The sequence below is a fragment of the Thermobia domestica genome, chromosome 2, assembly GCF_964235325.1.
Source record: "Thermobia domestica chromosome 2, izTheDome1.hap1.1, whole genome shotgun sequence".
Taxonomy (NCBI): domain Eukaryota; kingdom Metazoa; phylum Arthropoda; class Insecta; order Zygentoma; family Lepismatidae; genus Thermobia; species Thermobia domestica.
Genome location: NC_137455.1, coordinates 309,502,550 through 309,517,413, shown reverse-complemented (window position 1 = coordinate 309,517,413; position 14,864 = coordinate 309,502,550). Strand labels below are relative to the sequence as shown.

The window sequence follows — 14,864 nt, the reverse complement described above, 5'->3', positions numbered from 1 at the left end:
AACTAACGCAGACAAAATACACCAAAATAAAATGAAATAAGAAATGGTGTTTGAGGTCAAATTTAATTGAAACATCTAATAAGACTGAATTTCTATTTCTGTATTTATTCAGCAATGGTGTTATTGACAAGATTAGGACATAGTAAGAATATTAAAGTACAATGATAATGATTGTGGCAGATTAGACAAACTACTAAACCACGTCAGTACAGTTTTGAAAAGAAATGAAAGCTATTCTGAAAATACACACAGTTTACTTTATTACATGTAAACAGAATAGTTTCACAAATACTATTCTCAAATAAGACCACTATTTTGTAGAGTAACAAGGCTTGCGAGGGCATTTGAGAACCCAGCATTAGACACGCAGGCTACTTCATTATGGACGTAATCATTTCTTTCATCTTCATATTCATCGTTCACATTTGGACCACCAACTAAAGCACCATAAAGGACATGTCCATTGGGATCAGGGCTACAAAGTTGTTTCGTGTCGCAAGGGTTGGGGAGATCTGGACATGAGCTGAAAATTAAAGAATAAGTTATAGAAATAGTATTTAATAGTATACTATTATTATTATTATTATTATTATTATTATTATTATTATTATTATTATTATTATTATTTAATACTTTACAATTAATAACAAAGGTAATTCAATATGCAGATGAAACTCTCAAATATTATTCACGCATTGTGTAATACAAGGATTTAAATAGTGAAGTGACAACGTTTGCCCTGCTAAATTTTGTACCATTTTCGAAATACGGTATGATTAAAGAGAATATTGAAGGCTGGCTGTAAAATACTTCTGTAGCTCTAGTTAATAACAAGGATTACGATGTGCTTATTGAAGGAACTGTTGTACATCACGGAACCGATGACAAAACAAGAGTCGTTTTTCTTTAAGTAAAAACTCGAAATCCTAGGAATTTATACCGGGGATGTTTGTTTTAACACATCTTGGTGATTTGTGCCTCTGTTATGTGTATTATTCGAAAATCTATTCGGTTTAGATTTGATTTATTTTTTCTCAATAGTCCAACTCGAATATTGTTCCACAACAATAATGATTTACAATAATATGTAGGTATGGTATAACTTAGTACAGACCTCTTACAAACAACATACATATTGAATGTCCAACGAATTTAGATCATATCGTATACTTAGCTCTCATTCTTGTCCTACTTACGTCATTGGCCACTTCACAAAAAGATACACATTCATAAGTATTCATTTAGACATCATTTACACTTTCATTTATATACACATATGAATATATAATTATTTATTACACTTGCCTCATATGGGGCAACTTGTATCATATTATCACTGTGGATAATTTTTTGCCATGTTTGTAGTCAAAATCTTCTTAGGGAAAGGCGCTTGGTATACTCCCTGTACTCAATGGTTTTAATAATAATAATAATAATAATAATAATAATAATAATAATAATAATAATAATAATAATAATAATAATAATAATAATAATAATAATACATAATTATAAAAAGTGAAAATATGTGCCGTATCAAATAATACAAATCTTTTTTTCAAGTCTTCGTTTGATGTACTGCATGTCCGGTGCTTCTCACTTCATGATTATCCAAAAAATGAAATTGAAAGACTCTATGAAGACGGCATACATAGCTTTTACATTTTATTACGAGTAAAATGGAATCGTGGAACATTAATAACAGTGTACAGTTTTTATTTAAAATAAAGAGCTATACTCCCTTTCGTTGGGAGAAGTGCCCGTTGGTGAAAGAACAGTTAAATAATTCCTTAGTTGTATGTCAATACAGTTCAAAACATCGAGTTAGCGTTGAGGGAAGACAAAAAAACTCCACTAGAAATCTCGCAAAAAATATTTTCTAGAATAGCTAAGGGAGGAAGATAGCAGATTTCAATGATAACCAATCCTAAATCATGAATGAAATTACATTAAAATCATAAGAAACTCTTGTTAACTTACGCTGGTCTATGGTGATAGTGAGTTGGTGGATTATTTCCATATCCAACAACATAGCTTCGTCCCGCATCACCAAGAGCGTAGTCAATCTGTTGCTTGGCAAATTCTCTGTAAATATCTGGACTTATTCCAAGATTGGCTACCTAAAGTTTAAATACAATATAAATACATGTGTCTACAGGTAAAAATTAACATGAAGTCAAACACATTTGTTTCCCTCTAAATTCAAATGATTGCAATTTTGCAAGCAAGAATTCTTTAAAGTTTTAGATGCAAAAACGTATTGTACAGATAGGAAAAGACATTTTTCTACAATATTAATTTGCAGTACATTGTTCTATATATTTGCAAATAGATTTTCAATTTAATTACCTAGAATTGAACCCATATTTCCTAGATGCACACATAGATATATATGGGATAGTATATAAATTCTTAAAAATACGTAGATTCCTACTACAGTAGTCAATTTTATCTCGGACTTGTCTCGATTGTCTCGAAATAAATTGTGTGAATTTAAAGATGTGTAAGTAATATCATATTGTAGCTTAACGTTTTCTCTATCTACTGTTTCAAAGTTCGTTCTTGACTATTCAACTATTGTACCCGAATATCCCTTCATAGCTAGGTTCGGATATAATTCCTATTTGGTGTATCAAGTCTTGGGTGAAACCCGAATAATGTTTTAGATCTCACTTTAAGCAATAGATTTTGAAGGGTCCGGTACCGAATCATCAACTCCAATATATTACATTACTTTATGGTCTACTGACTAGCGCACACGTCTATGGTCTACAAGGTCCTAGATTTGATACCCGCAGTGAAAGCATTAAAATGCTGGAACGCATTGTGATGGTTCAAATTTCATCTCAAACTGTAGCTCCATGTCTATAAAGCCTCGGTGCTGAAAGAGACGCTAAATTCCAATCCAATGAAACAATTTACATTACACCTTAATAGTTCTAACCAATGCTCTACTTTAATCTAATGTTCTTTCTCTTTCCATAGCTTCTATTCTCGTAGTCTCTTCCAATCTTTAAATTTTATTATATTTTAGTACACAGTTGATATCTGCCTTATTTATTTATTCATGAGCAGTTACAGTAAATCAACAAAAAATTTTTAACCTGTCTTTCGCCGGAGAATTTCTAATCTGTGTGGAGAAACAATGCTCAAGTTGAAACCTTATAAGTTTGGCTTACAAAATTAAACTTCGAAATATTTTGACAAATGGTCTTTCAGTAATTTAAATTACTGGAAAGAATAAAATGCGAGCCGTATATTGAATCGTAATTCAAAATTATGTGCTGTTTAGAACATTTTCGATATACTTAGATATCAAGTGATCAATGGTGGCATTTATCCTCCTTTCTCCCGTGTATGACTGTGACCATCTAAGGGCAATAGTTTCACTAAAGGGCAAATTAAAATGATGGATCTGATAGTCTATCTCCTGTCAAACCCTTTGTACGAGGACTAGCTCAGGAGAGTAATGCTTCCGGAAGTAGGAACGAAAAACACAGTTCTGATTGGTTGGCATTATCCATTTCTTGCCACGTTGCATTTAAATAGCAGAAATCAAATGATTGTTGTTGTCGATCTTCGTGGCCGAGTGGGCTAGCGCTGTATGCTAATAATAAAAATATGTTTTGGCGTGAGTTCAAACCCGGCTCGAGAAAAGTTTTTTTTACATTTTTTTAATATTTTAAAACACTTTTTAAATTAAATATGAAAATAATACTCAAAATAAGTGATTTACTTACCTTTGTGCAGATAAGTAGTAGTAGTAGTGGGAACGGGTTAGAAGCCCCGCAGGTCTCGTTTTGTTCCCCTTGTACTGCATGATATAAATTTTGTGACCAACTTAAAACAACTGGCTAGGATAGCGTTTAAAACAGCTGGCTAGAGTAGCGCGCGAAAAAAACGTACTTCCGGGAGCATTACTCTCCCGAGCGGGTCGTTTTGTACGTATATGTTGTGGTTAATATCAGAAATTCATTTCATGCTCGCTGCTGACTCTTAGAGGCAGAAAGTAGAAACACTGCGTGGACAGTAAAAATTGAAAGTTAACCTTTCGAACTGGATGTCTCACAATAACATACGTTTATTAGATTTCAGAGAATAAATTTCGTAAATCAGATCCATCATTTTTCATTTGCCTCTAGTTTACATATAGCATAACATGGGCGATGTTTGCACAAAAATTGTAATTTCACTAATTTGCTAAAATTCGAGACGAGATCGAGACTTGACTTGGTCTTGTGTCGAAGTACAAGTGTCTATCTCCTTAGTTTCGGTCTCGTCTTGGATAAGTCTCGGTATCGTCTCTATTTATAAAGTAATCTCGAACTCCATCTCATCTCAAAATTTTGATAGAAACAACTTCGGGTCTTGTTCTCGATACCATTCCTAATACTAATACTACTATTATTTGATATTAATAGTGAAACAAAAACAAAATTCTGGCACAATGTTCCTCAGAAGTAAGATAAAAGCAGTGCCACAACTTATATGTGGAAAGGACGATTTCCTCCAAAATATCTTAAAATTTACACTATATGGAAAAATAAATAATTATTTCTACTTGAGTAATGACGTAAACTGTTGATAAAATTAAAGACTGAAAATGAGTGTTGAATATAATTGAACTGAATGCCTTTGTAATCTTCCTGACCTAGCACTTATTAGACATGTCTGCACTTCGCAACATTCAGAGCAAAACCTTGTGGCCGCCACTACCTTATTATAAACTCTGTAATTTCTCACAAAGCACTTTAGAGTAACTGAGCTTTTCAGAACACTATGCAAACTTAATGACGTAAACTACATTCATTGTTGATGATTAAAATTAGGAAATAAACACATTAAAGTTACTTACTTCTAGACAAATGAATGCAGTTGTTGTAGCATAAGTTAGTGATCCCCATTCAGCAACGAAGACCATTCCTTTTGGAGTTCTTTGTTGATCATTTACCATGTAATCACAAAGCTCTTGTGATCTGTTTATATATCTTTCTTCTCCAGTTATTTGGGCTAAAAGAACCTTAGGGAATAGTTCGCTATTAATATGCATATGTTTGACTAAACAGAGAAAATATTTAGTCCTGCGAAATTATACAGTGTTTCAAAATGATTTCAACGATTTCAATTCCTTTTTGTTTTATTAATTGTATAAATTACTTAAAAATTGAACATAATTACTAATATTGTGCAAGTTTTAGAGGTAAAGTATCTAATACAATAACTCACAAATGCTCAATGTGAGCCCATTTTGTTATACTGCATACATCAATTCAGTAATTTAATTTCTCCCAGACCCGTTTCAGCACCTTTCCATCCACAATTTGCACATCCACTCCTCTGCAGCTCACGGGCTTCTGTAAACAGTTTTGCACTACGCTCCACACAGTAGTTTAAGGCATTTAAAGTTTTCGACTAACTCTTGCTGTAGACTTTTGAACACTGCTTTGAAAACAAGCTTGAACTCTCTCAACATCAGCCTCAGACGTGAAGGTGAAAAGCCTATTAAGAGATGTTTTCTTGCAAAGCACCCTGTTATTTTGAAATGTTGATATCACTTGCGAATGGAATTCGTTGATGGTGATTCTTTCCGAAATTGTGTTCGAAACTATTGTTAAATACTCAGAACAACCGAGTAATGTGAAATTGTAGGACGCTAATTCCTTCATCGCGCCCCATGCAGCCATCTTGCAACTTGCCACTCTGTCACCTGGTGAAAGAATATCGAACTACTACAACCGTACCAAACAAAACTTGAGGAGGTGGTCGAAAGTATTTCGATACAATTGTAATCGTTTGATAGGATTCTAACGGAACGATTTCTTATTGTTGAAATTGTTTTGAAAGACGCTACGTAGGATGCTTTATCAGTTCTCAGTAACTGAAAATTGATTTGGATAACTAATACTATGTTTGAGGAACCTTAAGGTTCAACAATACAAAATTAAAAAAAAGTTTCTATGCTATGGTAATTCAATGTATTTTAATTGCTATTTTCAATTCCTTTGAATCTTGTCTTATCTTCTCCACATCACTCTGTCAAAAGATATTTCTTCACAGTTTTCTAACCTGTATACTACACACGTAGTATGTGTATCTCATATTATTCACGTCCCATATCTTAAATATTTGAATATTACTACGAAATTTGGTAAAATCTACAGGAAAGTTTGCAAGCCTTGTCATCCTCTATAAAACATGTCAATGTAACAGTATACAAGGTGCGTTTAAGAGAAGACCGAACTTTTTAAACCGTTCTGTCCGACGCACCGTATTATCCGGACTTAAAAAAGACAGAAATACTAAAGTGAATCGCGATTCGCTAAGCGGCCTGTTGTGCTTATTTTTTCTCCTCCTCTTACTATCCATTCACACAATAAGGTAGTTCGTGTGTACCGGTTAAAAAAAAGTTGAGAATGTTCCAAGAGCATTGCCAGAACGAACTTAAAAGAATAGGGAGATGGAGCGGAAAGGATGACTGTGATTCTTCCTACATGTAAAACTATTTTTTTTATCCGCACCTTCTTCTATTTCTCGCAAAAGTTCGCAAAATATAATCTCTCTATGACTTGGGCTTCCTAGATGTAGCTATTTAAATCTCCCGAAATTCGAACTTTTTGATCCAATATCTGGGGAACGGTGGCCAGTTGCTCAGTGGCCACCGGTTACTACTTTTTCTATCGAATAGAATACTCAAAATAAAAATTAAAAAAGATGCAAATATCAGATAGATGGAGAGACAGAGAGAATTCAGTAACGAACTTTTTAAATTCGTTGAAAATCATCTTTCATCTAAAAGTTTTCGAGGGAGAAAAGATTAGAACAAGCAACTAAACTACGTCTGAGAAAAGAAATTGCTTGTTAAATTACTGTTTCATTTGATTTGTTTGAAATTAATGTTACAGAACTGGAATTTCTGTAGCTAAACTGACTCTTCAAATATTTTAATGTAAGAGATACTTTTTAATTAACGATTTCTTAGTTTTGAATCGAATACAAACATTTTCCTTACTTTAAAATAAAAATGACATTCTTAAGTAAGTTTATTAATAGCAATCAAACCTATTCTATATATGTATCTTACCTGTATGCCATTTACTTTATTGTCCCAACTAACAACCCCTGGACGATAATCAAATTCGTATTGGTCGTAAAGCTGTTCAGCAGTGTCCAAGTAGGTCTCATTATTAGTGGCCTTATAAAGCCAGACAGCTCCCCATACCAGTTCATCGTCGAAGCCAGATGTTCTGTAATTATATATATGCAGTTTACGAAGATGAGTTAATGAGTCTGTGGATTCAATATTCATTTTGTAAATTCCAAAAGGACAATCGCTTAGTACTCATATAAATCAAGGTATTATAATATATTGTAATGCAAAATTATGCTGTGGTAGAAATATACTACGTAGAAACTACTTGAGTATATATTTTACAGAATAAACGGCATTTTGATGTTCTCTGCTTTGAAGTTAACTCAATTTGCAAAATGGTAAAGAAAGAATCCCTTTTAAACTAAACTTTAATCTGTAAAAAATTTAAGGAATAAATGTTAGCGATCTTCTTTTTAGATTTGGTGAAATAATGCTATAATATCTAGAATGACCAAGAAACTTTATGTATTTGAAAAAGTGCTGGTGACATTGCAAATGGTTTAACTAATGATATCCATAGAGACAATATGTTGTATTTATAAAAACTAAAGAATTGAAAACACTACGCACATATTTGGTTGATATGATTGAAATGTCTGTGGTGTACTTACTTTCAAAAGCAATAATATAAAATAACTTCAAATTAGCGCAAGAAACCTCAGGTCTATTCACATACATTCGCAATACAACCAACAATTGGATTCCCTCACGAAAGAGATCTGGAGTTTATGGAGCAAAGAAGTCCTTAACCGCCTGTTGCACTACCGATCATCAGGAAATTTTTTTTATCCCAACAAGTGATCGAAATACCGCCAGAAGTGGTAGTCGATCGGAGGGAGGTAAGGAGAATACGCTGGATGAGGAAGTGTTTCATAAAGAGTTGCACCGGTCTTTCAGCGACACGAAAGCGTGCATTGTCGTACAATACGAGGGCACCTCTCTCTTGACCATTACTCGATAGTTATGAACAACTTTGCGGACATTTCATGCAGTTGAGCACTGTAACAATCTGCAGGTATACTTTCGGTTGTGACAGAGAAAAACATAATGAATTAATCACAGCACAAGCTACTATATCAGCAACAACGCTTTATGGGGCTAGAGGGATAGTTTTGAAACCTATTTTGGACGTTGATCACGATTCCTTTTTACGATTAACATAACAGATCTACTTTTTTTTTTTTTTTTTTTTTTTATCAGAAGTGAGAATTCAATTCAGGAATTTAAACACTCAGAGAAGTACAAACTTTGTTGGCAGATATCAAGTCATGTGAAATCCATGAATTCGACTTTTTCACCTTACCGATTACGCGGAGCTGCTAAACGGTAGAGGTAATCCTAACTTGTCTGCACTTGCACAAATATTTTGATGAGTGTCTACTAACATGGTGTTGCTATGAAGCTCATCAGAAAATGCTATTGGCCAGTGGCCGCGGAAATTATTTTTCAATGTTTTGTCATCGGTACGAAACTTCAGAAACCTACGATTTGTGGCGCCCTGATTCAGCACCCTTGCCCAATAGGCACCGTTATTTTTCGCAGTTAGATGTGCAGTATGTCTCAGTTAAACATGGAAAGAAAAAACACTCATAATTGTATGTTCTTCATAGAAAACTTTTACACGACTTTACACTACAATACACTATCCTCTGACTGATACGGAGAACTAATTTATTTTCTCCCCTTACTTCCAACCGTTCACTGGTTGCATTACAGAGGGTGGTTTACCACTTGCCATAATATCAGACATTTGAATCGCAATAACACAAAAGTTTATTGATATTAACATTCATTTCGAAGTACTTATGGCTTCCTATCTATTTATATAGATATTATGTATACATTATTTTGTGGGAAAGTTTTAATACTTCTGTGATTGACTTCAATTTTCAACAAACCTAATCACTTTTCTGGCAAAATTCGCTTCCTCTCGCTTCATGTGTAACATGGGGGACACTCACTCAAAGGATGAATTTGTGTGCTTTTGATGGGAAATGAGTCCAACAAAACACCGAAAAGTGGTAACTAAATCATTCCTGGCACTATGCCCACCAAGAGTAGTTACGAATGATTCATTATATAGTATAGGGTAAAATGCTCTTCAATAGACAACTGTTTAGCCCAGGAATTCTGTTTATTGTTGTAACGAATATAACAGAAAGTTTTTGATAAAGATAGGTTACAAATACTATCAACTAAGAAATTAGTTTCAACTTTTTAGATGTAACTTACCCATAAAAATCAACAGCATTTGTGATGGAATCTGTATATTTTGCTTGGAAATTGAGAGCGAAGTCGTAAAGTTGTTCGGCATGAACCAAAAGTTCATCTGAGTAGGTGCTATTTACGTCTCGAAATACGATGGAAGTAGCAGCCAAAGCGGCAGCAGTTTCAGCAGCAAGATCAGAACCTTCAAGAAAAGAAAAAGTAGTGATGCTGTGCACTGTTGAGCGAGCGATTCTCCGTTTTCTCTCCCACTTCAATTTCAACTTCAAATTATACTACTAGGATTTTTAGTCAAGCAACACACGCGTTATGTTTTACAAAAATTAAAGCATTTTTTAAAATTTTCATAGAAATAATTTATTTACAAACAGATGAGTGGATTAACTATCTCACTATTGATTCGTGAGATAATTATCATCAGAATTATCAACATGCACGGCAGTGCATGGCAGCCAAGTTCCGCGAAGCAAATGGAAACTAGCCTGCACTGCCGTAAGCATATTATACACGAACAAGAGTTTTGGGTAAAATCGCCGATTTCGAGGCTTTGTAAAAACGATTCTATTAAAGGTAGAAACATGAAATTTAGAATGTAAGGAGATATCCCACAGATGTACTCATACGCCAAATATCACATTCCTACCTTCAACCACATTCGAGTACTGGACCCCCAAAATATGCAGTTTTCAGGCTCACTGACTCACTGACTCACTCATCAAATTGATTAGGTACTTCCCAATTAGATAGAAACGTGAAACTTTGCATAAAGGTACCCTATAACAATTTGAGTATGGAAAAAGTCCAAAATCTGAGGAATGTCCTATGGGAAATTTTTTATGGGCAAAAAACTGTCCTTAGATAGGAAAAAAATCGTTTCACTCTCTCACTCATCAAATTGATTAGGTACTTCCCAATGAGATAGAAACTTGAAACTTTGCATAAAGGTACCCTATAACGACCTGAGTATGGAAAAAGACCGAAATCTGAGGAATGTGCTATGGCAATTTTTTTATGGGCAAAAAAATGTCTTTAGCCACGAAAAAAACGTTTCACTCACTCACTCATCAAATTGATTAGGTACTTCCCAATGAGATAGAAACCTGAAACTTTGCATAAAGGTACCCTATAACAACGTGAGTATGGAAAAAGTCCGAAATCTTGAGGAATGTGCTATGGGAAATTTTTATAGGCAAAAAAACTGTCTTTAGCCAGGGAAAAAAATCGTTACACTCACTCACTCATCAAATTGATTAGGTACTTCCCAATGAGATAGAAACTTGAAACTTTGCATAAAGGTACCCTACAATAACTTGAGTATGGAAAAAGTCCGAAATCTGAGGAATGTGCTATGGGAAATTTTTTATAGGCAAAAAACTGTCCTTAGCCAGGAAAAAAATCGATTCACTCACTCACTCATCAAATTGATTAGGTACTTTCCAATGAGATAGAAAAGTGAAAGTTTGTATAAAGGTACTCTATAACGACGTGAGTATGGAAAAAGTCCAAAATCTGAGGAATGTCCTATGGGAAATTTTTTATGGGCAAAAAACTGTCCTTAGCCAGGAAAAAAATCGTTTCACTTACTCACTCATCAAATTTATTAGGTTCTTCCCAATGAGATAGAAACTTGAAACTTGGCATAAAGGTACCCTACAACAACTTGAGTATGGGAAAAGTCCGAAATCTGAGGAATGTGTTATAGGAAATTTTTTATAGGCAAAAAAACTGTCATTAGCCACGAAAAAAATCGTATCACTTACTTACTCATCAAATGGATTAGGTACTTCCCAATGAGATAGAAACCTGAAACTTTGCATAAAGGTACCCTACAATAACTTGAGTATGGAAAATGTCCGAAATCTGAGGAATGAGCTATGGGAAATTTTTTATAGGCAAAAAACTGTCCTTAGCCAGGAAAAAATATCGTATCACTTACTCACTCATCAAATTGATTAGGTACTTCCCAATGAGATAGAAACTTGAAACTTTGCATAAAGGTACCCTACAATAACTTGAGTATGGAAAATGTCCGAAATCTGAGGAATGATCTATGGGAAATTTTTTATAGGCAAAAAACTGTCCTTAGTCAGGAAAAAATCGTATCACTTACTTACTCATCAAATTGATTAGGTACTTCCCAATGAGATAGAAACCTGAAACTTTGCATAAAGGTACCTTATAATGACTTGAGTATGGAAAAAGTCCGAAATCTGAGGAATGTCCTATGAGAAATTTTTATAGGCAAAAAACTGTCCTTAGCCAGGAAAAAAAATCGTTTCACTCACTCACCCATCAAATTGATTAGGTACTACCCAATGAGATAGAAACTTGAGACTTTGCATAAAGGTACCCTACAATAACTTGAGTATGTAAAAAGTCCGAAATCTGAGGAATGTGGTATGGGAAATCTTTTATGGGCATAAAACTGTCCTTAGCCATGAAAAAAAAATCGTTTCACTCACTTACTCATCAATTTGATTAGGTACTTTTTAATGAGATACAGACGTGAAACTCTGCACAAAGGTACCTTATAATGACTTGAGTATGAAAAAAGTCCGAAATTTGAGGAATGTTCTACGGGAAAGTTTTTATAGGTAAAAAAAACTGTCCTTAGCCAAGCAAGAAATTGATTCACTCACTCACTCATCAAAATGATTAGGTACTTTCCAATGGGACATGAAACTTTGCATAAAGGTAGCCTATAACTACTTGAGTATGGAGAAGGTCCGAAATCTGTGGAATGTCCTATGGGAAATTTTTTATGGGCAAAAAATATCCTTAGCCAGGAAAAAAATCGTTTCACTGACTCACTCATCAAAATGATTAGGTACTTCCTAATGAGACAGAGATGTGAAACTGCACAATGGTACATTATAATAACCTGAGTATGGAAAAAAGTCCGAAATTTAAGGAATGTATAATGGGAAAGTTTTTATAGGCAAAAAACTTTCCTTAGCCAAGCAAGAAATCGTTTCACTCACTCACTTATCAAGTTAATTAGATACTTCCTAATGGGAAAGAGACATGAAACTCTCCATAAAGGTGCATTATTATGGTTTGAATATGGAAAAAGTCCGAAATGTGAGAAATGTGCTATCTGAGTTATTTATGGGCGAAAACCTGTCCTTAGTCATACACAAATCAGTTCATTCTCTCCCTCATCAAATTGATTAGATACTTCCCAATGAGATAGAAACGTGAAACTTTGTATAGAGTTACCCTATAATGACTTGAGCGTAGAAAAGTTCCGAAATGTGTGGCGTGTGTTATAAGAAATATTTTATTGGCGAAAAACTGTTCTTAGCCAAGTAGAAATCGTTTCATTCTCTCAATCATCAAATTGATTAGGTAATTCCCAATGAGGTATAGACGTGAAACTTTGCATAGAAACATCCTATAATGACTAGAGTACAGAAAAAGTCCGAGCTGTGATTAATGTGCTATGGGATTTTTTTATGGGGGAGAAACTGTCCTTAGCCAAACATAAATATGTTCGTCTTCTCACTCATCAAACTGATTAGGTACTTTCCAATGAGATAGAGACGTGAAACTGCATAAAGGTACTGTACCTTATAATGGCTTAAGTGTGAAAAAAAATCCGAAATGTGAGGAATGTGCTATTGGAAATTTTTCATGGGCGAAAAACTGTCCTTAGCAAAGCACGGTTCATTCAGTCACTGATCACATTGATTTGTTATTTTCCAATGATAATGACGTGAAGCTGTGCATAAAGGTACCTTATAATGACTTGAGTGTGAAAAAAGTCTTAAATGTGAGGAATGTGCAATGGGAATTTTTTTATGGGTGAAGAACTAATTTTAGCCAAGCAGATATCGGTTCATTCATTCACTCGTCACATTGATTAAGTACTTGTTTATGAAATATTGACGTAAAAGTCTGTATATTGGTACCTTATAATGACTTGAGTATGGAAAAGGTTTGAAATTTAAGTAATGTACTAAAGGAAATTTTTATGGGTGAAAACTGTCCGTAGCCAAGCAGAAATCGGTTCACTCAATGATTGACTCATTCATAGCATTAATTAGGTACTTCCCAATGAGATAGAAGGATGAATCTCTGCATAAAGGTACCTTATAATGATCTGAGTATGGAAAAATGTCCGAAATTTAAGGAAGTGCTATGGAAAAATTTTATGGGTGAAAACTGTCCTTAGTCAAGCAGAAATCGGTTCACTCACGTTATAGGCGAAAAATTGTCCGTAGCCATTAGGTACTTCCCAATGAGATGAAGATGTCAATGTCTACACGAAGATAGCTTATAATGGCTTGAATATGAAAAATATCCGAAATTTAAGGAATGTGCTATGGAATTTTCTATGGGTGAAAAATTGTCCTTACTCAAACAGAGATCGGTTCATTTACTCACTCATCATTGATTAGGTGCTTCCAAATGAGATAGAGATTTGAAACTCTGCATAATGGTACCTACCTTATGTATGGACCTGTGCAGTGCCGGTCTGGAGCAATCACGGGCCCTCGGCTAAAGTTGGTTCTGGGCCCCTTGATCGAGAAACTTTTTACAGCGTATCGTCGGTACTTACAAGAATGATTAAAGGTTTGTTTATGAAAAAAAGTTTCTGAAGTATTTTAAATCTATGTTACGATAAATGACAAGGCAAAACACACTTAAGCAATATAACGTAGATATAAATCATGATATAGGTTTCGGCGTCAGTTCAGCATTGTACTATATGATATAATAAGGCTATGAGTGAAATAAAGATAAATGTGTTGATATGGCAAAATTATGTGAAACCCGTATAGTTATAAACCTTTTTTTTATTCTATGAGAACTAATGACAAATATTTAACGTGTATTACAACATTTATATGACCACATATAACTGTAAAAAGACGAAAATATTGATATGCACTAACAAAGTGAAGCTTATTCTAGATTTATATTAATACAAATAGACAAATTATTGATTACTACTAATAAATGATTACAATATCATAAAGCACATAACTGTAAAATTGAAAATGACTCAGACACACACAGAAATTACAAAGTATCAGGAACATATCAATATATTAATTTTCTTTTCAAAACTTCGCTTGTCACCGCAATTTCATCAATGAATTTATTTTTCTCCAAATTTATAAACAACTCTCTCTCAACATTCAACATCAAAGGAGATAGTAAGTTCGAGTCTGTTTTTTTTACAATTTTCAATTTCGAAATAACTCGTTCACAAGTCACCTGAGTGGTTGGAATGATCATTATGTATTTAAACACAGTATATAAATTACTGAATAATCCAGACTGTGACGATAGTTAATAGAAACTGGGAAATGCACATGAGAGACATCTGAAACATTTCCTTTTAGTACCACATTGAGTTTGAGACTTTTTTCCTTTTATCTTCAGATTCTTCTTCAGATGTCACACTTTCATCTGAATCACCATCATTATTTGTAATTCTCACAAATTTACACTTCTTTCTCTTCTGGTTCTTCAGACTTGT

At 34.0% G+C, this 14,864-nt stretch overlaps 1 protein-coding gene across 1 annotated transcript in view; it reads right to left on the bottom strand.

The window, feature by feature from the left end:
- Window positions 1–297: 297 nt before the first annotated feature.
- Window positions 298–14,864, bottom strand: part of LOC145679480 (endoglucanase A-like) — a 29,691-nt gene continuing 15,124 nt past the window's right edge. The window contains exons 5-9 of the mRNA XM_081750059.1: window positions 9,383–9,560; window positions 7,082–7,244; window positions 4,856–5,020; window positions 1,981–2,120; window positions 298–523 (exon numbers count right to left, since the gene is read on the bottom strand). Of these exons, the coding sequence (XP_081606185.1) occupies window positions 298–523; window positions 1,981–2,120; window positions 4,856–5,020; window positions 7,082–7,244; window positions 9,383–9,560 (872 nt within the window). The remainder of the gene's footprint in view (window positions 524–1,980; window positions 2,121–4,855; window positions 5,021–7,081; window positions 7,245–9,382; window positions 9,561–14,864) is intronic.